At 53.7% G+C, this 24,215-nt stretch overlaps 1 protein-coding gene across 2 annotated transcripts; it reads right to left on the bottom strand.

The window, feature by feature from the left end:
- Positions 1 to 2,764: 2,764 nt before the first annotated feature.
- RAB40B (RAB40B, member RAS oncogene family) lies at positions 2,765 to 23,967 on the bottom strand. 2 transcript variants are annotated; one of them, XM_081028467.1, is made up of 6 exons: positions 23,605 to 23,967; positions 9,469 to 9,529; positions 7,476 to 7,536; positions 6,589 to 6,666; positions 5,625 to 5,847; positions 2,765 to 3,814 (listed from the first exon to the last, which is right to left on the bottom strand). In XM_081028467.1, the coding sequence occupies exons 1-6, from the start codon at positions 23,744 to 23,746 to the stop codon at positions 3,543 to 3,545; spliced, it is 837 nt and encodes a 278-aa protein (XP_080884593.1). In that variant the 5' UTR covers positions 23,747 to 23,967; the 3' UTR covers positions 2,765 to 3,542. The 2 variants fall into 2 exon arrangements, with proteins under 2 accessions (XP_080884593.1, XP_080884592.1); XM_081028466.1 differs by having other exon boundaries at positions 9,469 to 9,586; positions 23,605 to 23,892.
- Positions 23,968 to 24,215: the final 248 nt, after the last annotated feature.

The following is a 24,215-nucleotide window of genomic DNA, read 5'->3' as shown; positions in this document are numbered from 1 at the left end:
GGGCTGCCTCACCTAGGAGAGTGATGGCTGGAGCGACAGCAACTCCTTTGGGGCAGGGTGGACTTGGGGCCACCGCGTTTTCCCCTCTGTCTTCCTCTCCACAGCCACTTGGAGACCTCCAGGCCCAGGCTTGATTGTCATCCCGGGAAAGTGGAGTGAAAAGCAATATTCTGCTCTTGAGTTCTAGACAGAGGCAGGGGAAGGAGTAGTAAAAGCCAAAACTTTGACTGGCAGGAACCAGCCTTTTCTCAGAAGAAAAGTATCTGAGAATCCAAAGATCTAAACAAAGAAGCCACAGACCTAGACATTCCATCAAAGTGGGAATGGATGGAGCCACACTGCCACGCCACCATCAGGCTGGCGGGGGAAGGAGGGTTGGAAGTGAGGAGGGATGGGGCCAGCCCAGGACACAGCGTGGCTTCTGCGCAGGGCCTCAGGGTAGGGAAGGCATCCGGTGCCCGGGACCCACCCGCCCACCGTGCAGAAGCGCCATCCTGCAGCACAGCTATCCCGCTCTGAGACTTTGTTCGGATCATCCAGATTACTCTGTTTGGCCAACATCCATAGCTCAGCATCCTGCAGACACCCCAGTAGAGGCTGGAGCCCTGGGGCCCCGGCGGAAGGGAAGGCCAAGAACATGTCCATCATGGGGAGTGGACAGAAGGACACAGCTGCCCCTGCTCACAGCCCCACCTTCTTCGCTGGGACCAGGTGTACCTTTCCTGCAATGGCTGGGCCACCTCTCCCCAGTTCCCCTAACACATGCAGCTTCAGTTTCTTCTCAAGTCCACGTTCACTTTGACAAAGTAGTTCCCCAGCAAAGGGAAGCATCTCTCCGCCTTTTGGCAAAACAAATATTACCGAGCCTGTAATTGACATTTCTTTCTGGATTCAATATTTGCCTTGATAATTCCTCCTCAAAGCTGTAAGCTCTCTGTCTAGGAAATTATTCTGCATGGCAGTAATTTTCACAGAGCAATTGAAGACATAATTGTACATAACACATTTTCAATCCAGACGCTTGAAAAGAGAATTACAGACATCTGGGACGTGTTATGGCACGTCTGTTTATACGTGGGGTAGATGTTGCCAGCAGTGAGGGCCCTGCAAGAAAACAACAAGGTTTGAGGGCAGTTTGTTTTAGGGTTCAGTTGGCATCGCAATTCTCCTTTCTGCATATTCACCACCAAAGCATGCCTGCTTCTTCCTAGTACATTCTGCCTCAGGGTCTACTGTTTCATTTCACACAAATGCCACTTTGGTTTGCTGTAGCACTTCAGTGAAGTGTGACCTATTTCCTTCTTGTGTCAGTGTCCTGGAGCTGCCATGATAAATTGTTGCACACAACAGAAATTTATCCTCGGGCAGCCAGTCAGAAATGCCGGTGTCCAGGGCCCACTCCCTACAGAGATGTGTGGGGGCTCCTTCCAGCTCCTGGTCGCCCCAGGCCCCCCACCGAGGGCCCAGGCCCCTGGCAGTCTGAGTGCTCTGTGAACACCAGGCCCTGTGCGAGCTGCAGCCACAGAGGCTCTGGGCACTTCATTACAGTCCTTCTAGGGCACCAGTGGTCGTCCTGAGAAGTCCTTCAATCAAAAGCAAAAAGCAATGGAAGAGGGGAAGAGAATCCTGCTTGGCCTGGTTTAACCTCGCAGCCACGGATCCATCCATGGCAGTCTGTGCCATCAGCCACCAGCTACCACCATCCGCCTTCTGTGCTCTGCCGAGTCTCACGAACACTCTTCAAAGGGGAGGAGAAAAGGCCCTGCAGGGGATTCCGTTCAACTTGGATGTCCCGTGTCTCTCCTGGTGGTGAACGCAGGAGGGAGATGCCCCCAGCATTGTGGTCAGTGGGTCAGCCCTTCCCTTCTCTGTCCATCCACAGCCCCTGGAGGACATCCTCACAGGCCAACAGCTCCTGGAGAGGTCCTGTCCCCTCAGGGTTTAATGCTCTCCTCTTGTCCCTCCCAAGGGTCTGGACTGGCTTCAGGCATTCCGTGACCAGCCTGGGCCTCGGTTCCATCATGTCTGCATAAACTTGTTGCCCCTGGTCTCAGGGGCCCTGAAATTGCCTAAATTCTATAAACCATTAATGGAAGCTGAGGACATCTGGGCGTTTTCTCATCTCAAGTCATTATTATTTTTTAGTCCCTCCTTCTAACCTCCAGCAGCCAGAGAGACCACAAACAGGTGCAACCTGGAAGGAGAGACCTTGCCCGGGGTCTTCGTGAAGCCAGCACCTTCTTGGTGTTACTTGTGATGGGTGACAAGGACCTGTCTGTTGGGGGCGTGCCTAATGATACCTGTGCGTGCACGGGGGCGGGCAAGGGGGTTCGAGAGCACCTCGGTATTTTACCAGAAGGCGCTCCTTAGTACAAGCTGGCCGCTGAACCACACAGGTTAGAACTGCGCTGACCCACACGTATCCGCACGGTTCAAGGCCAGGCCACACTGTTCAGGGGTCAGCTCGACAGCTGGAAGGCTGGTTTGCCAAGGACTGGCTCTAGTGACCTGCATGGATTTCCCACTGAGGGAGGTGGGTGCCTTGCCCGGAGCTGTTAGGCATCAACCATGCTTCACACTTTCTGCCTCTACATTTCTTTTCAGGACAAGGGATCTTTTTCAGTAGATGACAGTTCAAGAGCAAGGCCTTCTGCCAACCCCATCCCTGTAGGAGCACTAATCTGTGACGCCTGAAACACGAGAGGAAGCAAATGAAATAAAGGGCTATATAAACACAGCAAATGGGAACAAGCCAACCAACAACTCTACCAAGAAACAATACACATTTATTGTTGAGAAACAATTCCTTACGTGCTGCACAGTGTTCACTGCATTCCTCCTGAACGGCTCAGTGACGTTTCCTTGCCGATTTGATCTGCTCTAACTGCTGGGGCTCAGTTCAACGTAACTACAGACCTCTTTGGCATTTTCTTTTCTTCGCTTCATAACTTGTGGGACATTTTATACCAAAAAAAGTAGATTTACAGAAAAATATGCATATAAATCACTTATTAATCCCAAAACGTAGTAAATAACATAGCAAAACCTTTATCAAATCCATTTCGCACACACACTGGGCAGGTCTATTGTGCATGACCGCGAATGTGTCTGCAGCTTTTTAGACATTAGAATTTTGACGTTAAAAAGGAGGGTGACGAAAAGGCCCTCGTAACGCTGATGACTCCGATCTAGCCAGCACTGTTTTCAGAGCCCCTTGGATTTCCCCTCCTCACACGCACCTGACCTTTCCTACAAAAGCTGTCACCTTAAGGAAACAATTGCGCTGCGCTCACAGCAGAGGTAACACCCAAACTTCCGTGTCATCAGGAGGTGAGCAGAGTAGCCATTTCCCTAAACCAGAGCCTCGTGCACACGCACATGGAAACATCGCAGTCAAGCTGCGGGGCATGTTTTCCCTGCAGGGGCAGCATGGTCACCGGGAGAAGGTGGCCGGCATTTCTCGGACCTGGAACGATCTCCATGGTCCCGTGAGACGGCTCAGTGTCCTGAAGGGTCCGGCACGCATCTGGCTGGCATCTGCCTTAGGACACTTTACAGCTGCTCCTGGCGCAGCGTCTGGGCGGGCTCTGGGGCAGGCGGCTGGCCTTGACCTTGTGCCGGCTGCTCCTCTTGTGGCTGGAGCCGGTGGTGAGGGAGCAGGAGCGGCCATGCATCACCCTGGCGTTCAGGCCGTTGGCCATGGAGAATGACTTGAGGTGGCTTCTCAGGGCCATGGGCAGCGGCAGCTTGTCCACCAGGTGCACGGGCGTGCAGGACACCACCGCTCGGCAGCACAGGTCCTGCAAGCTCAGGACTTAAGGAAGAAAAGAGACTGTGCTTAGTTCCTGGGTGCCTGGCACGGCTGACCACCGGGGCAGCCGCCTGCCTGTCCGCCCCCTTTCCCGGGACCTGGGGGCGGGTGCACTAGGAGAAGTCAGGGCTGAGTGCTGGCCCCCACCCCCAGGTAGCACCTGGCAGGACTCCAGACAGACCATCCTGCTTCCATCACCTTAGATCCCACCACCTCTCCCTGCAGGTCTGAGAGATGAGCAGAGCTGGAGGGAGAGAGATGGTGACCAATGAGTTCCCCTCAGGGCTCATACGACCAAAGTTCGGGATTAGAGATGGAGGGCTACAGGAAACATGGTTCAAAGACGACCCCCTTCTCAGGTGGATGGCTGATGGCAAGAACACGTACTAGCTTTATACAGACATGGTTGAGAGCGCATTCGAAAAGTGAATGCTGTAACAGGTTTCACCTACACCATTCATTTTGTGAGTCAGGGTCCCTGCCCAGGTGACAGTGGGGGGAGGGGTCGCTCCTGGGGACGTGCTGAGGAGGGAGCAGAAATTACATCTCACTCGTCTGCAGTCACAATAACACCCTGACCCCTGAAGGAGTAAGACAAGAAACATGACCCAGGGGTTTGGTTCACTTTGAATCAAGGGTCCCAACAAACAGCTCCATCAGAACAGTGGTTCTCAACTGGGGGCAACTTGAGCCCTGGGACGTCTGGCAGTGTCTGGAGACATTTGTGGTTTTCACTCCGGGGTGGCAGGGGGCCAGGGGTGATGCTAAACCCTCCACAGCACAGAACAATCCTGTTCAAGTGGCAATGGGGGACCCCTGACTTAGAAGGGATTTCGTTCAATCAACACTATGCTGCCAATTCAATGAATGTAGATTTTTGTCTTCTTTGTCTTTTTTTTTTTTAAAGTGTGTTTTTCCAGGACCCATCAGTTCCAAGTCAAGTAGTTGTTTCACTCAGGCACAGCTCACAGTGGCCTATGTGGGGATCGAACAGGCAACCTTATTATTGTTAAGAGCACTGTGCTATAACCAACTGAGATAACCAGCTGCCCTTCTTTGTCTTTTGAAAGTAATATGCTGGGCCTGCCCGCCGGCCGGGTGGCCCAGGCAGTTGGAGCTCCGTGCTCCTAACTCCAAAGGCTGCCGGTTCGATCCCTACATGGGCCAGTGGGCTCTCAACCACAAGGTTGCCGGTTCTACTCCTCAAGTCCTGCAAGGGATGGTGGGCTGCGCCCCCTGCAACTAAGATTAAAAGGACAACTTGACTTGGGGGGAAAAACAGTCCTGGAAGTATATACTGTTCCCCAATAAAGTCCTGCTCCCCTTCTCCCTCGCCCCCCCCAAAAAGTAACATGCTGACGCGTTACTCAGAGGAAAATGGCGACAGCCACTGTTTCACAATAGGTTTCCACACTTTTTTGGATACATTAACACAGAGGAATTTGAATGTTATATCCCAACTGCAAGTTATGTTACATTAAAAATACCCCATGCAGTTCTATTTCTCAAGTTCCTTTGTAGACAAAATAAGTGGAAAATGAATCACTCCGAATGTGATGTGCTCTTCCCAAAACCATAGGCATGAAGGTTGCCTAGAAGGGCTGCCCTCGGCGGTCCTGTCCTGAGCCCCCACCCCACCCCATGGCGGACGCCCGTGGACGCCCAGTTCACTAATGCTCAGCATATGCAGATTTCGGAAATGCCTTGTGAGCTGTGATGATGATTTCTCTCCAGCTCAACACACTGTCTCCAAGAATGGGCCCCGTGGTCTCGAGCGTGTCCTGGAGCTGGCCAGCCGCCAGTGGGTGCCTACCTTTGCTCGGCCGCCACAGCCGGTCCATCCCATGCCGCAGCAGCACGGTCCTGGCCAGCTCTGTAAAGGACTCGGTGATGTTGAAGTTGCACAGGGAGCTGACCTCGAAGAAGGTCACGCCCAGGCGCTCCGCGTAGGCCCGCGCCTGCTCCGTGGGAACCTGCCGCTTGAAGGCCAGGTGCAGGCGGTTCCCCACCAGGATCTTAGGGACTCCAGGGGCATGCTGGTGGGCGGAGGGAAGGCAGGGAAAACACTGGTGCGAGCTTGTGCTGTTGGCACGTGTGTGTGCTGGGGTGAATGGCGTCCCCCCAAATTCCCACTGACCAACCCACGTGGCATTATTTGGAAAGAGGGTCTCCACAGATGTCATTAGTTAGGATGAGGTCATTGCAGGGGCCCTAAGCCAATCACTGGTGTCCTTGTAAAGAAGAGGGGCCACAGGACACACAGGAAGAAGGCCAACTGACCGCAGAGGCAGACATGGCGACGTGTCTACAGGCCAAGGACGCCGGTCTGCCAGCAGCCCCCAGAGGCTGCGGGAGGCAGGAAGGATCCTCCCCCAGGGCTTTGGGAGGGGCGCAGCCCCGCAATGCCGATGTGGGGCTTCTGGTCCCCAAAATGTGGAAGAATAAATTCCTGTGGCTTTAAGCTCCCCAGTTTATGGTGATTTGTTATGGCAGCTGCCAGAAACTAACACAGTGGGTTTGGTCCTGGCCACTCCATGTCCCCATGGGCAGCTGGGCTGGTCAGGGTGCCAGCAGGCACAGCTTGGTCACTGCTTGTCCAACTACCTGACCACACAGCAGGACAAACCGTGTCCTGCCCAGGTACAGGGCTCAGACCCCTAGGCCTCACGTCCTCAGCACGAGGACCCGATCCTGCGCTGGGAGGTGACATGTCCCCCATTGCTGAAGCCCCAGTCCCCAGCCCACTCTCGCGAGCCCATACAGGCACCAAGCCGTACCTCATCGATCTCCTTAATCCACCGGTTGATGCCATCGAAGGACCAGCGGTTTGCAATGTCGTACACCAGGATCGCACCCTGGGGGGTGAGGGAGGGACCAGGCTGACCTCACAGGACAGACACAGGCGCAGCTCTGGACCACACACCAGCCTGCGGCCACTCAATCAGACTCGCAGCCAGTGAAACAGCATTGTCCTGTTTTTCCAGGACAACTGTCCTGTTCCAGCACGAGCGGTGCAGCAGTTACATGATGACTGCACTCTCACGTAAGCTCACGGGTGAGCCCTCCGCTCTCCAGGAATGTCAGGGAGTCAAGTCCCCACAACCACAGCTGCTCCAGGGGTTAGGAGCACGGGGGCTGCTGAGCACAGCTCAGGGGAGCACAGCCCACCTCCTGGACAGAGGGCTCACATGCACACAGGGTCACACACACACATGCGCACGTGCACAGACACAACCGCGAGCACAGGTGTGCACACACGCACACACACATGGAGATACGTACAACACGGTGCACATGTGTAGACATCCCTGTGCACGCACAGCTGCACGCATGTGTGTACAAGCACGAGGCACACATGCACATAAACGTGTACACGGACACACCTGAACACGTGTGGCAGATGTGAACACATGGACACAGCCTTCACACGTGTGTGCATGTGCATAGACAGTGCACATGAACACACACACATGCACGCGCATCTGTACACAGTGCACACGCACACACTTCGCCCTGATGCGGAAGGTCTGTGAGCCACTAAACACTGCGGGGCACACTGCTAGACGCGGGCATCAGTTTACACAGGGAGCTCAGCTGCCTTGTCCTCTAAGTGCCACTAAGGAGCACTGAATGTCTGTGTGACCTCCCCGCTCGGGGACGTTACCTGTGCGCCCCGCGAGTAGGAGCGGAATATGGTACAAAACCTCCCTTGCCCGGACGTGTCCCTGGAAGGAAAAGGCGTTGGAGACCGGTAAGAAGGCACCCTGCTTCTCCCTCACAACAGGTCACTGCACTCAGCAGCCACAGAAAATGCCTTTTACAGTCGTCAGTCAGTGGCTGTGCCACCTAAAGCCCAAGAACCCACCATAATGGTCACATTGTCCCCTGGATGATAGGGACACAGGTTCATTCTCTTTTCTAATCGTCATTTTGTAAGTCAAACCAGAAAAACTAATGATAGGTTTCAACATTGTAATTCTGACATTTAAATAAATCTAATTTAAGTTTTTAAAATTTTGTGGCATTTGGAGATAAAGCTGTGTAGTAAGGGGTGTGGATATACACGGGGGAGAAATAGGCAGGAGGATTTGGCGGGGTCCCTCGACCTCTACTTAACTGTGAGTCAGCCACATGAAGTGGGCCGGCCACAGGCCCCAAGTTTGTCAACACAAGGGATTGACCCAGGAGCTCCCTTGATGGGACAAGAATGGGTCCTGGTGCTCACAGCGGTGGCTCTCGGACCTGCAGACGCCGTTTCCCGGCATCTCGAGTGGCTTCTCGTCTGAGGGTGATGCCAACACACATCTGTGTGGGCCATTTAACAAACCCATTTCCAGGGGAGACCCCTTGGGGACGCCTGGTGGGTCTGTGGGCCCAGTGAGCAGTGAGACCAGCACTTCTCCTGTCACCTGTGGGTGGTGACCTCCCCCCAGATGCAGGATAGCAGGGCTGGGGGACGGGGGTGGCAGAGGCCGGGAGGGACCCTCACGTGCTGAATGGATCAGAATGCCCCATCAGCCCCAGCAGGGCCTCAGGAGTTGCAGCGGAAGCTCCTGGAAAGTCTGTGGGCAAGGACGGCCCTGTGAGAGCTCTGCCAGCTGTGCGCTGGGGCCTGCGGCTGCTGCCCAGTGGGAGCGCTCGACGCCGGGGCGTAGTCACCTGGCCCTGGGCCGAAGGCCCCACGTGGGCGCCCAGGATGACTCCAGGGTTCGGCCACATCCACTGGGGGATGTGGGGCTTTGACTAAGCTGGGCCGCCCAGACCAGAAAAAAATTGGGAGCTGAGCGCCGGTTTTAGATGGGGGGTGGGGTTTGGATGTTTAGGATGAAACTCAGAGCAGCTATCACCCGTGAGAGGCCTTCTGACCTTCTGATCGGGCAAGTTTGGGCCCAGAGGGGAGGTCTTCGGTGGTCCCGGAGAAGGGAGAGGAGGACAGACTGGAGAATAAGCCCTGCAGTGCTCAGGGCGGGAGGGGGTATGGGAGCCGAGCCAGGCTGCTGGGGGTGGGCCCCAGGCTGGGCAGTGGGAAGGGACGGGCATTAAGGGGACATCCGGAGAGAGGCTTCCCCACTGCTCCTTGGAAGGGGCAGGTTGGGGGGCCAGAGGAGGAGGGGGTCCCCACTACTGGAGGTGTGTGGGGTTTGGGGAGTTGTCCAGCATAGTCAAAGTGGGGAAGACAGCCATACAGGTGGCTCAGGAGAGGGGACGACAGTGGCCAGGAAAGCTGCATGGGGTGCAGCCACCCAGGGATCAGCCACAGCGGGGAAACCCCTACACCCCAAGCCTGGAGCTGGAGGGGCAGGGGCAGGGGCAGGGGTGTGGCCCGAAGCTCAGAGCCAGGGCAGCCAGGCAACGGGGGACCAAGGAGGAGCCGCAGCCCTGAGCCAGGGGAAGGCAAGCCTGGCGGGCCCCACCCCGCCTGGGTCTGGGTTGGGCCTCAGGAAGTGGCCCCTCCTGGGGCTCGGGAGGCTGAGGCACAAGGAGGCCACGGGCTCTGGACTGACTCCAGGGCCGCAAAGCCCAGATTCCTGTCCCCTGGACCAGGGCTCAAGCTTCAAGGCCCAGACAACGGGATCACCCCTTCCTCTGGGGAGCTTCGGGCAGGCAGGTGGTAGGCTTGGGGCTAGGCCTGCGCAGAGGCCATGAGCCTGACTCACCAGAGCTGCAGCTTCACACGCCGGCCGTCCAGCAGGATGGTGGTGGTCTTGTAGTCGATGCCTATGAAAGAGGGTCTGCAGCTTAGATGCGGCTGGTCGCCAAGTATTTCCACAGACTCTGTTATGAGGGATGGGGGAAGAAGTTCTCACAAGGCAGGAGGATTCTCACTGTGCAGATTCACGAGATCATTTACAGGGGTGGGGGTGGGGCTGGACCCTGCTGTGGGTTGCCCCAGATCCGCCCCCACACAGTGGCCTCCATCTCTCCTCTCCTCTCTCACCACCGGCCCCACTGGCCCTGTCCAAGGGAGGAGGTAGGACCTGGCCTTCAGCCCCATGAGCTGTCCTGCAGCCCTGGTGCCTGCAGATATCCCATCTCGCTTCTGGTCACTGCCAACCTCCTCCTGCACCCCGCCCCCCACCCTCGTCCAGCTGCCCCAGCACTGCTCCCACATAAGGGGCCAAAACACTGAGATGGTTTCCCCCAAAGGATGACACTAAGAATGTAAAGTAAAAAGATGTAGAATGTGAAATTAGATATGAAGAATTATCTCAACCACACAAAGACAAAACTTAGGTGTGCATTTGTGTGTGTGTGTGTGTGTGTGCACGCATGTGCAGAGGGGGTAACTGAGGACCAGATCCAAATTGTCACTAGACATTACTGGGCTTGGTGAACACACGATGTGAGATATGGATGATGTATTACAGAATTGTACACCTGAAACCTATGTAACTTTGCTAACAATCGTTGCCCCAATAGACTTTAATTTAAAGAAAAAGAAATCTCTGGGCTACCTTTTTATTTCAACATTTCTCTATTTTCAAGTATTCTTCAATGAGCATGTATTTCTTCTAAAAACAGAAAAAGCAATAAACATTTTTCAAAAGGAGAAAATGTCCTCCCCATTCCGCCAGGAGCCAATTTCCTGCTTCCCTGAGAAAGCCCTCCTGTGTTCACAGCCCAGCGGGACCCGTGAGAGCGGGAAGCCATTGAAGGAGCACTTCTATTAAGTGAGTACAGAAAGCACGAAAGGAGAGTCCGCCTCCAGAAGGTGGACACCGGGCAGTTTCCAGGCGCCAGGACCCCGCCGCCTCCGAGCTTGGGGCCTTGACTGGCTTCAGCTCCCAACAGCAACCCTCAAAGCTCACGGACCCACAGGAGACCAGCCTGAAGACACCCTGGGACGCTATCAGACGGAATGTTTGGACAAGCACACCTGACTTCGGGATTATAAACCTGAGGGGAAAGCGCTGGCGGGCGGGAGGGAGGCAGCCGGGACAGAAGAGAGAAGCGCTCTGTGAGGGCCTGACCGGGGAGTCCTGGTGTGGGTGTCAGGTCTTAGCCACTCTCCTCTCAGAGGAAAACCTCTGTGCGACAGCACAGGCTCCTCCAAAGTGCATCACAAGAGGAGGTGTCTTGCCACGCTCCCTGAAAAGATCCAGAATGTTGGACTGTGCCGCCTCCCCCAGAAAAAGCCCAAGGAAAAGAATGTCAGATTAATAAAGTCTCCTGTCTTTGAAGTGGTTGAGGGCCAGACATGTGCCTGGAGGGAGTGACAACACATGCGGCCTCATATTTGAAAGCACAGCACAGATTTTCCAAAAATTTTAGGTCAGTAGCTTCAGGCCCTGCGAGATTACCCTTTGGAGCCACGGCCAAGGACGGCTCCCAGGCCTTGAAAACTCCCCCCACTCTCCAGAAGGTAACTTCAAATGCCCACGTCCTTCCCTTTGAGGGGCCAGCACTGGGTGTGCGTAGTGCGAGATACACACGCATGCACACACATACTAAACAGAATACGTATGTGTGCATGTAATACGTGAATGGAACATGTATGCATAATAAATAAACAGAAAGCGTTCGTACATAATAAAAGCAGAATATTAACTATACTTGTTCAAGGAGATACATATTCTAGCAACACCAAAGTTACTTTGGGAAATGTTTTGTTTCCCCTGGAATGCTGAAGGATTGCATGTCTATAAGCAACATGCACACTTGGGAATCCAGTCTGGCATCTGGAAAGAACTTTGGCTGTGGCATGCGTGTTTCCAGACAGTGAGGGGACCCCCACCCTTCACAGGCTGCAGGCGGTTCACGTTTGTCCATCAGGACAGGAACCCACTGCCAGGCTGGGGGGTTGACCTTGATTTAGAAAGTGTCCTCATTTACTTATTTTTTAGGTCCAGACAATTTTTTAAAAATCTTCATAAATATAAAAGAATTCATTCCTGATGGTCTTTGTCAGCACACCATGAGTTTTTAAAACTACATTTGGTTTTTCTTTCCATCAAAGTCACCGATACCCGCAATTTCAAGTATCAGTCATCCTGAGACCTGGCATGGAGATGGCAGCACCCCCCCACCCCGGGTGCTGCTCCCCGTTTTCATCTTTTCTAATCATTTCCTTTGCTGTGTATCTCCAACTGTGTAAACAACATTGTTATATTCCTACCTCCTGGCTTTCCAGTGTTAGGCATTAATTGACTTCCCGCCTTCAAGATGAAAATGTAGTTCTCTTTCATTGACACCCCCTGCCTCTATCGCTAGCTGCCCCCCCCTCTCTGATTTAGTTAAATCAATATTCAAATTTCGATCAATATGACCAAGTCAACAGTAGCCACAGCTGGACCATGTGTGACTTTGTGTTTATTTTTCCTTCATGTACAACGTTTTGTTTTGACTGGAGTTAAAAGTTGTCCTTTTATTTACTCGGTTGGTTTTCTGTGCATTTCTCAGTAATTCATCCACACACTCTCACCCGTTATCTAAGTCTCCTCAGTCCTTCCAAACATTCAGGTGTTTCCCCTCCTGGGGGCTCTTCCCCAGCGCCTGTCCTGCTTCCCGGGGACTGGGGACCGGCAGTCTCACTGGCCTGAGCCCGTCCTCCCACCACTGGCTCCCAGTCTCCCCCTCTTGGCTTATTCCTTCTTTTGTTTTCCAAGAAGGGTGCATGGAAGATAGTTTTTGAGACGTTGCATGTCTGAAAATGTCTGGTCTGCCCTCACTCTTCATTGCGTTTGGCTGGGCACAGAGTTGAGGTAGGAAATAAATCTCTTTCAGAAACGTGCAGCTATCGTCCCCTTAGGGGCTGCCTCCCAGTCCCAGTTGAGAAGTCACACGCCTGTCACCTGTCAAGGTGATGCTTGCTCCTCTGAACACGGTCTGGACCCTCCTCTTGGAAGGGAGGGGCAAGGACAATAGAGAGACTCCTGAATGGCCAGAGCCTGGACCCAACTTCCTGTGTCTGAGGCAGCAGACACAGTAGCTTAAGCTACTTTGAACTGAGTTTTTCATTTGCACCAAAAATGCCCCGTGTGATAGAAAACCCAGGAAGCAGTATGACTAGAGAAAGGGACAGAGAATGTCTGACACATGAATCCTGGGAAAAGCTACAAAAGATGCATTTTAACGTCTTCCCAAAGCAAAGTACAATAAGCTCCACATTCCTGAACTTCACTAACAGTAAACAACTACTTAAAAACAAAATCTGGGCCGGCCCGGTGGCTCAGGCGGTTAGAGCTCCATGCTCCTAACTCCGAAGGCTGCCGGTTCGGTTCCTACATGGGCCAGTGGGCTCTCAACCACAAGGCTGCCAGTTCAACCCCTCGACTCCCTCAAGGGATGGTGGGCTGTGCCCCCTGCAACTAAGATTGAACACGGCACCTTGAGCTGAGCTGCCTCCCAAATGGCTCAGTTGGTTGGAGCGCGTCCTCTCAACCACAAGGTTGCCGGTTCGACTCCCACAAGGGATGGTGGGCTGCGCCCCCTGCAACTAGAAAACAGCAACAGGACCTGGAGCTGAGCTGCGCCCTCCACAACTAAGACTGAAAGGACAACAACTTGACTTGGAAAAAAGGCCTAGAAGTACACACTGTTCCCCAATAAAGTCCTGTTCTCCTTCCCCAATAAAACCTTTTTTTAAAAAAAAAAGATCTAACGGACAGTAGTGACTTAATTATTAACCATCATCAGGTGGCAGTCCTCCAGAACAACCCTAGGAAGTAACCTGCCCTCAGCAGACAACCCTGGCAGCAGGGTCACGTGTGGTAGGAACGGCGCAGGCCCATGTGGCCTCCACAGCCCCCGTTTCCTCTGGGGCGGGGACTCCCGACCTTGTTCTGAGTCCATCTGTCCAGCTGTGCGACCCCCTCTCAGACATGGCACCTCCCTTTACCCCTGTAACTGAGAATCTGGGACAGGGCAGAGCAGGGCAGTGGGTGGGAGATGAAGTGTGAAAAAAACACTGCCACCCCACTGGGTATGCAGGTTGTTCTCACCAGGCAGGAAAGGTGAGCCCGGAGCTGGACTAATGCACTGGGGTTGCCCATCGCTTCCCTATGTAGGACTGTGCCCAGGACCGAATCCCAGTGCTGACAACCAGCCACCTGCTCATGCTCCCCTGTGCCTCAGTTTCCCCTGCCACCCGGTAGAACACACTTGCCACAACTACATAAAGTCTTGTGCCTCCCACCAGCAGCAGACAGCCCAGCAAAAGCTCTATTCTTCCCCAGACCTCTGGTTCCCAGAAGACAAACCCTCTAACACAGCTGTGCCTGCCACAGAGAAACTCCCAAATCACATCCCTTCACGGCCAGGTTCAAGGTCCCACAGTGAGAAGAACTGCTTTTCTCCATAAACTTATTTTTGGGCCATTCTCTTTTATTCTCTGCAATGTTTTCTTTTATGTTTTCTCCCACTTATGTGTTTACTCTTTTCATATTTATGTCCTCTTCTCTGCTTCTGTGATGTGGGACCTCACGTTTTGGTTCCTGAGAACCCATCATTTGGGCAGTCACAGCGTCAGGGTATAATTCACATTCACTGCCCTTGCTAACTCCTCAATAACTCTGTCCATCAAAAATGAAATGAAAATACATGAAACTGCTAGAACAAAGTCTGTTGGAATGTTCGAGTGAGTCAGAATAACAGAGGCAAGAAGAGATATACGTTTAGCCTTCTTAAGGAAAGAGAGGGCATGTCATTTGCCAAGCCACTGCACACTTTCAGCTCCACATGGTGAATAATCTGGTGGCCCAGGTCAGTCCCCCGACCTGCCTAATTCCACCAGTGAGCAAGCCGATGCCACACGAGCCGTCACAGAGGAAGACCCACTCCTGGTGTGAATGTGGGTTCAATGCCATTCACAACCCAATTCACGTCTGAGAGCCTGACTTCTGAGAAATGCGTCTTATGCTGAAAGATCAGCGGCGCCCGGGGCTGGGACAGGGGCTTCCTTTGGGGGTGAGGAATGTTCTGCCACTAGGAGTGTGGGGGCTGCACACATGACCGTGCCACATGTCACTCGGCTATGCACTTCAAAATGGTTCGTGTCATAGTGTGACTTTCACCTCAAAATATGCACATAGGTCTCCTGCCCAGAAGCCAACTCTGGCTGGCATCTCGGATCAAAAGGGGGGGTGGCAAGGGCAGGATGTTGGGGCTCTGTGTGGGAGAAACAGGGCAGTCCAGGGGCTCAGGGAGAGGCTCCCAGCTTCGTTACAGGCGCTGTACGCCCACCCTCGGGGGCTCCCTGGTGTTTCTAAATAGCCGGGGATTTGACAAGTGCCTCAGGAGAGGACCCCACACTGGAGGCAGTTACTCGGCTCTCTGCACACAATCCACCCAGCTCCTTTTTAATGAGGTGACTTAGCAAGATGACCTGGTGTCACCCGTGGGGTCCCATGGACAAACTTGGACATGCAGCCCACCTCGGGCTGGTCCCGGGACATGGCCCCCACAGCGCCCAGCCAATGGGCGGGTAATAGAACAGATAAGGGCAGGAAATTCCAGGGCAGAAGCTGTGAGAAGAGGGGATCCCACAGGGGGCCTAGGTCCGCAGTTCTTCCTTCATGAAAAGGAAACAGTGCATCTTGGCAGTGTCACTATCAGTCCTGGGCTGAACAGCGTCCCCCAAAATCCACATCCACCTGGAACCTGTGAATGTGGCAGTTTTTGGAAATAGGGTCTTTGCAGACGTGATCAAGCTTAATGAGGTCATACCGAACTAGAGTGAGCCCTAATCCGATGCCTGGTGTCCTGATAAGGACAGGGAGATTTGGAGAAGGCCATGCAGTGAAGGCGGCAGAGATTTCGATGCTGGCACAAGCCAAAGACCGCCAAGGACGCCGGCAACACCAGAGCTGGACCGGGACTGTCCCCGGGAGCCTCTGCAGGTCTCAGACCGCTGGCCTCCCCATTTGTGGAAATGCATACACCGTCCAACAGCCACTTCAACACCCGCCTCCCACCGCCCGCTCCCCGCCAGCCAACACCCAGAAAGAGGGAAGGTCCAGGGCAGGCTCCCGTCTGTCCCCTAACTGATCCCCGAGTCTGACGATGCTGGCTTTGCGTCTCTCGGACAGCAAGCCAATGTGGTTTAAACTATTTAAACCCACAATATGCAGCAGTGGTCCATCTTCTGGAACGTGTACATCACAGTAAACCAGAAGAAACGAATTTAACTTCCTGATGGTGTTTCTTCATCTAAGAGAGTTTCATGTTCTTCATACCTAACCATTCCTTTTTCCTATTGAGACAACTTTTAACCGGATGTATTAGGGTCAGCCTGAGTTTAATATGTGTGATTATGATTCTACCTCTGTACACTTGTTTGCACTTTTTCCCCCCACCAGACAAAATGCCAGTCCCGTCAAGCAGTATCTCAGGAACTAAACAGGTGACTCTGTTTACCAACCAAGGGGCAGTGACCCACTTCAAGAACCTGGAGAGCAGCGTCTCGGGCAGGCAGGGCACACAGGCCATGCAGGTGCCTGGCAGCTGACCAAGACGCTGGAGGCACCGTAGACGGCATGGTGCAGTGGGGCCAGCTTTGGAGACACTGAAACTCCTGTGACAACGTGTGGGTGGACAGGACAGCGTTCCAGGACTAGTGGGGAATGTGGTCAGGCCCCCAGAACGAGGTAACCCTGCCCAGCCCCTGGGACCTGCTATCAGAACAGGACTGCTTTTACATGGTTTGTTCGGATGTAATAAAATCTACATCTCTGATAGTTTTGTTTTTGTTTTTGTTTTTTTTAACAGGACTTTATTGGGGAACAGTGTGTACTTCCAGGCCTTTTTTCCAAGTCAAGTTGTTGTCCTTTCAGTCTTAGTTGTGGAGGGCGCAGCTCAGCTCCAGGTCCAGTTGTCATCGTTAGTTGCAGGGGGCACAGCCCACCATCCCTTGAGGGAGTTGAGGAGTCGAACCGGCAGCCTTATAGTTGAGAGCCCACTGGCCCATGTGGGAATCGAACCAGCAGCCTTTGGCGTTAGGAGAACGGAGCTCCAACTGCCTGAGCCACCAGGCCGGCCCTCTGATAGTTTTAAGTCCAAGCCCAGTGGTCACCGCAGGTCTTCCCAGTTTTGGCTCATACACAGATCTTTTGCCGCCTATTAAGCTGAAGAAGCCTTGGGAGAAAGTTGCAAAAAAAGGTTCCCCCCCCCCGGAAAAAAAATCTCTTTACATGCAGTGGTCCATGGCTTGCAAATGCTGGGTGATGCCCCCGCCACCTCCCACATGCCTTGCTGCTTCTCTTTACCCCAAAGGGCTCAGCGCTGGGAAAGCTGAGCTCCTGGGCTAGCGAGGAGTGACACGTGCAGCCAGGCAGCAGCAGGTAGGGCACCTGGCTGTGGTACCCACTGCCAATGAGAGAACAGGGGGCGGTGAGTGGGCCTCCAGCCCTGGGAGCTGACCCTCTGCCCGGGAGGAACCTGGGCTGGCCGGTTCTGACCCCTCCCTGTACCTCACCCGAAATCAGGTTTGCCCTGCACTGGGGAGGTTGGACTAAAGGTGCGGTGACCACTGCAGGGAGGGGACCCCACCGGGCACAGAGGAGGCGGGGCTCAACTAAAGGCTTCTAACAGAAAGGCTGATACAAAGTCAATTTTGTTATTTCCAAAAATGTGGAAGCATTTACAACGTAATTAAAAAACCGAATGCATTAAAACAAGTTATGGAGTGCCACAAGGCTGCCGGGAAGGTGAAGAGAAGAACGTCTCTTCTCCAAGGAGTCACTCCGTCACGAAGACGGAAGATGGTAAAGCAGGACCGGACAGAGACGACTTGATAAATCACACTTTAAATCTATCTTCAAGTGGTTGCCAAGGGAAACCAGCAAAGCAGCTATAAACCCAGCAAACCCACCTTGTGGGCACCGTCACACAGGCAGTGAGCGGGGAGAGAGCCCACAGCTCCTGGTGGGGCCTGTGTGTGAGGCAGAGAGAAAGGAGAAAATCCACACCAGGGCACTGTAAGGAAATAGCTTTGACGCGCCTTGCCGCTTTGCGGGAAGGAAAGCACCTCTCTGAGCCTTTTCTGAACCTGGGGGGCTGCAGAGGGTGTGATCAGCAGCGGGGCCCCACGCTCGCCCCTCGTCCACACTCCAGCTATGACACGCTCTGTGATCTTGAGGGAGTGACCCTCACTGGGCCCTTCATTCCCAATAAATGGGAGTTATTATTAGCTCTCAGCAACAATGAAACAGAAAGATGGGATTTTCCTGCAGGGAAAGGGAGTTGGAGAACCAGCCAGGAGAATGTAGTCAGAGAAAACAGTCTCATGGGGGGGGGGAAATGGGAGGCGAGAGATTGTAGCATTTAGTGTCAGTTTGGTCTACTTCCCTCCCCCCATCACTAATGAAATCAGCAATGAGCCAAGGGAAGGGCACTGAGCAGGCGGCGGGGACATCACCAGTGGAGCCAGGGGGAGGCAGGAGACCCGGGCCGGCAGACAGGCAGCCCAGCTGCGGCCCGGACCCCGCCTACTCCCCCAGAGCTTGGCTGCTGAGGCCTTTTTTTCTCTCCACTTCTGCCTGGGAGAAGCAGAACTTCAAGAGGAGACCAAAGTGAGGCTCCAGGGCCAGCAGGGAAGGGGCAGGACCAAAAGTGTGAGATGTCACTGCAAGAACGGAGACCCTCTCCCAGGGCAGTGCAACCTCAGCGGGGCCACAGCCCCAGGGAATGAACTGGAACACGCCCTCCTGCTCCTTCCCCTGCGCTCAGGTTGTAGGACAGTCTGGCATCCGCGGCCCTTCCCTCCAGCTGTGGGCCCAAGATGGAGAAGCCAAGCCTCACCAGACTGTGTCAGAGCCAGGAGCACAGGCGGGTGGAGCCGCCTCAGCGTGAGCAAGACGCAGGGAAATGCAGCATCCCAAAAGGCCAGCCCAGGGCAGACCCACCAGCAAAGCAGAGAGCCCACGTATGCTTGGCACACAGGCAGACCGCTCGCCCACGGCACAGAGCCAGACCGAGGTGGTGCGGTCCCGGGCTGTGGCCTCGGAGACAGCAAAGTGCAGGGAAAGCCAGTCTCTTCAACTGGATATCCACTGGGAAAGAAGTGTGTCTTGACCCCGACCTCAACCCTAATTCCAGCCGGAAAGCAGCCATCACTGTGGAAGGTACAACAGTAACAGGAGGGCTTTCTCGGGAGAGCAGCCTCATCAGCCAGGTGCTGGCAGAGACTTGCCACCCAGGACAGTCCTAACCACAAACAGTGACCACTAGATTGTGTTAAAGTGAAGGGCTTCTGTTTATCCAGAAACACTGTCAAAGGAGTGAAAGGGCAAAACACAGGTGAGAGTGGGTGTCCACAATACATATTTCTGACAAAGGACTCGTGGCCAGAACGTATTTTTAAAACACTCTTACTAATCAACAAAAAAAATTTAACCTAACAGGTTAAATTTTAAATTTAAAAATTTCACCTAATAGTTTCCTAATAGGGAAAACAAACAAAAGGCTCAGACATTTTACAAAGGAGGAAATCCAAATAAACATAAAAAGGTGTTCAATCTCATCAGTCATCAGAAAATTGCAGATTCAACTACACGCTTTCCAGAACGGCTGGAATGCAAAAGAGAGCACAAGCCAAGTGTGGGTGGGGCTGTGAGCCAGCAGAACCCCCGTTCTTTACTGGAGGTAGTATAAACTGGAAACGCCTGGGGAGTACCTGCCAAAGCTGAACATCTGCATACACATGTGTATCTGATACTCAGCCTTAGGTCTATTCCGACAGGAACACTCCTTCCCGACGCCCAAAGGCACATAACAGGAATATTCCTTCAGAGCAGAGACAGCTCTAATGGTCAGAGATTGGAACGCACCAAATACCCACCCCCAGCAGGCTGGATAAGTAAACCATGCTGTATTCACACAGGGCTATGACACGCGTGACACGAAGCCTGCCCCACACATCACGGAGCAAGAGGGGCAGTAAGTGTATGACTTCACTGTTATGCAGGATGAATACAGGCAAAAGTACACCACACCGTGAGATGTTGGGACCGTGGCTCTGCTGAGGCCCGGGTGGTGATGGAGCACAGCCTGGGGCTCCAGATCGTATTGCTTCTTAATCTGGTGCTGGCTACGTGAGCGTGTTCGGTTTGTGAGAATTCATGGGGCTATGCAATTACAACATGTACCTTTGTCTATATGCATTTCATACTTCAGGAAGAGGTTATAAAAGAAAGGAAAAAGAGACAACCCAACCTAAAAGAAAACATGAGCCAAGGAACAGAAAGAAATCCATCCCAATTCACGCAACAAAACTGCTTAATAAAAACATTAAGGTGGTAAAATAAGAGTTCAAAGAAGAGTTTTCTTATTGAAATGAATTTTCTAAAAAAATTTTTAAAAATTGAAAAAAGGGAAATTGTAAAGTAAGGGGGGAAAAATTGCACACCCAAACATCGTTACCAACCTAATATGATAAATTAGAAATGGTTTACTAAAATCGAAATTACCAAGAAATAGGAAAGGTGTGAGATAATCACAGAAATCCAGAAGAGAAAGACAAAAAAGAGCAAAGCAATTAGAGCAAATTGAATGGATATGGAAGACAAATAAAAATGATCCAACATAAGGATAATTGGTACAGTAGGCAGCATAATGTCCCCCCAAAGGTACCCATGTCCTAATCTCCAGAATTTGTGAATATGTTAGGTAGCATGGAAAAGGGGGATGAACGTAGTAGATGGAATAAAGTTTGCGAACCAGCTGACCTTAAAATAGGGAGATTATCCTGGATTATCAAGATGGGCACTATGTAATTGATCACAAGAGCTCTTAAAAGTAAAGATGGAGGCAGAGAGTCAGTGTCAGGGTGATGTGATATGAGACGGACTCAAGGGGCAATTGCTGGCTTTGAAGGAAGAAGAAGGAGCCAGAAACTAAGCACTGTGAGTAGATTCTTGCATTTGGAAAAGTCAAGGAAACAAAAAGCCCTAGCACCTCTAGAAAGGAACTCAGCCCTGCCCACACCTTGATTTTAGCCCAGTGAGGCTGTGTTGACTTGAGTCCAGAATTGTAAGTTAATAAAATTGTGCTGCTTTAAGCCACTAAGTTTGTGGCAATTTGTCCAGCAGCAGTAAGAAGCTAATACAGTTGGTGTCCTTGAAGTAAAAACACCAACAAATGTAACAGAAGGTGTTTTAAGGATGTAAAGTAAATTCCCTGAAACTAAAAAAGAAATGTGCAAATTCAAAGAGTACAAAGTATACTAGAAGTTCAACACTAATTATTCAACTCTGAGACGTGGTCTGGTTAAACTACGGAACTAGTGAACTATGAGGCAAAAGAAAGAATTCTTTAGAAATTCAGGAAGAAAAGGCGAATCACCCACATGGGGGAAGTATCAGCTGACTTCAGGCTTTACCACAGCACATCCAACACCAGGGGACAGTGGGACAACAGGTACAAAGTGCTGAGGGAATGAAAACATAACCTAAGAGTATTATTCCCAGCCATGATATCGTTCAAAGATAAAGGCAATGGGCAGACAGTCTCAAACATGGAAACACCCAGAAAATACTCATGGACCCTTCCTGGAAAATAACAGAAAATTAAATTGCTAATTAGAGGGACAGCAAGATAAAGAGCTCACAGACACAGAATGTAAACGGGCAGTGTGAGTGCTGCATCTCAAATGGTGAGTTCTTTCTGAGCAATTACGGCCATTGCAGCTACAGCACGGAAGTGAGTGTTCTCAACCTGGGCAATGTGGAAACAACACCCAGGCTACAAAACTCAGGTGCTGCATAGGTGGAGGGGATGAAAATATGAAGCTGAAAGTGTTCCCGCCTCTCAAAGCCAGAAGCACTCATATTGTTTTGACGTGAAATGTGTCTTTAAAACAATAATATTAACAATAATAACAATAATAATTTCAGCCTCCTACAGTTTTTCATAATCTCTTTTCTTAACCCTAGAAGAATCTTCCGGTCAATCAAAAACCCATGAGGGGCACACTGATGACACTGGTTCTTTTCTGTAGTGTCTCAAGCCAAGTGGACAACATAAGGTGTTGTGGACAGTGTCCTTCAGCCGAAGTCCTCCCTCTGTGTCAAGGGAAACTTTTAGAAGAAAGCATTGTTTTTGAGAAGTCCTCAGTTGAGCATGTAACAAAAAGGAAGTAATGCAACAGAAGCACGCGAAGCCCTTGTTCAAACCAAGCAGAGGGAAGGCTTACAAACATTTTGTGCACATTCCTATTTGCCCCACATCACGATAGAATTCAAAGCGTTCTGCAGCTTGTTCCCCCAAACACACACAGCTTTGAAAGTGCCATGCTTTGTGTGTGGATGTTTTGTTCCTTCACTTCCACTGTGGCTGCTCCATGCACTGACCCCAGCCCCCAGGACTCAGCTGCGGAGGAAACATCCCTGCCCTTTGGGAGCTTAAACTCCAGGGCTGTGCTTGCTGCCCAATGTCTGTGCTCTCCTGTAGGTCACTCGCCACACATCCCTGTTGAGCACTTTGAAATGCAGCTAATATAAACTTTTGTGTTTCATTTTAACACAAATTGACAAAGCCACGTAAAGCTAATGGCATCATGGTGGACCACGCAGAACCTGCTGCATTTTCATGACACCCCCCCCCCAGGTGGCTCTTCTGTCCATTGTGATTTGAGGATGAACCCGGGTTCTCATCATCAGCTCATGCCCATCACCTCAAACTCTCCCCAGCTCTCTGCTGACTCCCCTCTCTCCAGGCCACTCTCCCTAAGAGTCTCCCGTGCTCCCACTGTTTTCCCAGCTCAGGCTCCCTCCGCCTGACTCTGCAGACCATCTGCACATCCCCTGAGCCCCACACAGCCCGCCCACGGTCCTGCCACCGCCTTTGCCCTTCAGGGACGTCCTGCAGCCTTACTGAGCCCCACTGAGGGCTTGACAAAGCCAATTAGATCTTCAAATTAAAAAGGAAGACACCCCACTCCCTGGGCTGCCCTTCTCTGCTCCCCAGAATCAGACTGCAGGCCCAGGAGACAGAGAGGGCGGCCTGACACGGAGCGATAGGGTCTGTGGTGGGAATGTGGTTCACACGCCCGGCGTGACAGCGGAAAGGCGAGCACGCACGACGCACGGCCACCTAACCTGCAGCAGCTGCGCTGGTCAAGGCCAGGGCTCGCCCCGCCCGCCTCCCGGCCCAGGTTCCCGCCCACCGCGCGTTCCTCTCCGCTCTTCCCGCCCTTCACCCCCTCTCCAGGCTGCAGCTCTCAAACCTCAGCCTCGGGGGCTCTCAGCGCCGCCCGCTGCCCCGGATCCGGGAGCTCTGGGCTTCCGCGACCTGGAACCCACTCCCCTGCACGTCCTCTCCAGGGTCACGTGGTCCCTTGCCTTCCCAGGGCGGGGAGCACGTGGGACACGCCGGGAACCCTGCCGAAGCCTCCCGACTCGCGCTCGCGAGTCTCCTCTCCCTCCCACCCACGCGAAGAGCCGCCTCCTGGGAGCGGGCGCCCGCTGCGCTGGGATCCCACGCGCGGATCAGCTCCCGCGGTCTCCGCAACCCCCACGCGTTCTTTCCAAATGCGTCGTGCTCACGTGGGCCGCCCCGCGGGGCCACGTCCCCAAACCCCGGCTGCGTCGTCCCCACGCTCTGGCCGCCCCGCAGTCGTCGCCAGGTCGGGAGGACTCCCGCGCCCGGCCCGCGGCGCGAGGCTGGAGGACGCGCCCCCGCGCCAACCCCAGGCCCCCAGCAGCCGCCCGCGTCCCGCACGTGCGAGACGGGGTTGCCGCTGCGGCCGCCGAGAAGTGCCAGCCGGACGCAGGCAGAGACGGGTCGGCCGCGAGCCCCGCAGGGCCGCTGCCCCCGGGCGCTCCTCCCGGCCCCGGCCCCGGCCCCGGCCCCGCGCTCACCCGCCGGGTGGCCGTACGGTGACTCGGCTGCGCCGTCCTGCAGGCTCGCCAGGATCTCGCCCTTGCCCACGTCGCTGTCGCCCACCAGCAGGAACTTGAGCAGAAAGTCGTACGCGCGGACCGGGCTGCCCAGGGCGCTCATGGTGCCGCCGCCGGCGCCGCGCCCATGCCCGCCCGACGGGACCGCACTGAGGCGACCGCGGGGCACTCAGCCGCCGCGCGAACCTGCCGTCCGGGGATCGTCGCCGCCCCGCGCCCCCGCCGCCTGACAGCACGCGGCTCCGCCCCACCGCGCCATTGGCGCTCCGCAGTTGCTAGGGCGGCTGCGGGTGTTCATTGGCTGCGCTGCCCGTCCATCTGGCTGTCGTCTCCACCTCCTGGCTGACGCTCACCCGCCAGTCCCCGGAGGATACGAAGGCCGCAGCCTATGGTGGACGGGAGGTGGGCCAGGGGCGGGACCGAGAGCAGTGACGCTACTGCCACAGCCAATGGAAGTCCGGGGGCGGGGTGGCGCGGAGCCCGAGAAGGCAGGGCTGGGCACGCTGCTCTCGCCGCCCAGGCGGTGCCGGGCGAGTAGGGGCCGGGCCTGGCGTTTCCTCTGCTGCGTGGGC

Source organism: Rhinolophus hipposideros (assembly GCF_964194185.1).
Source record: "Rhinolophus hipposideros genome assembly, chromosome: 20".
Classification (NCBI taxonomy): domain Eukaryota; kingdom Metazoa; phylum Chordata; class Mammalia; order Chiroptera; family Rhinolophidae; genus Rhinolophus; species Rhinolophus hipposideros.
The sequence above is the reverse complement of the archived record's forward strand: the minus strand, read 5'-3'. Positions and strand labels throughout refer to the sequence as shown.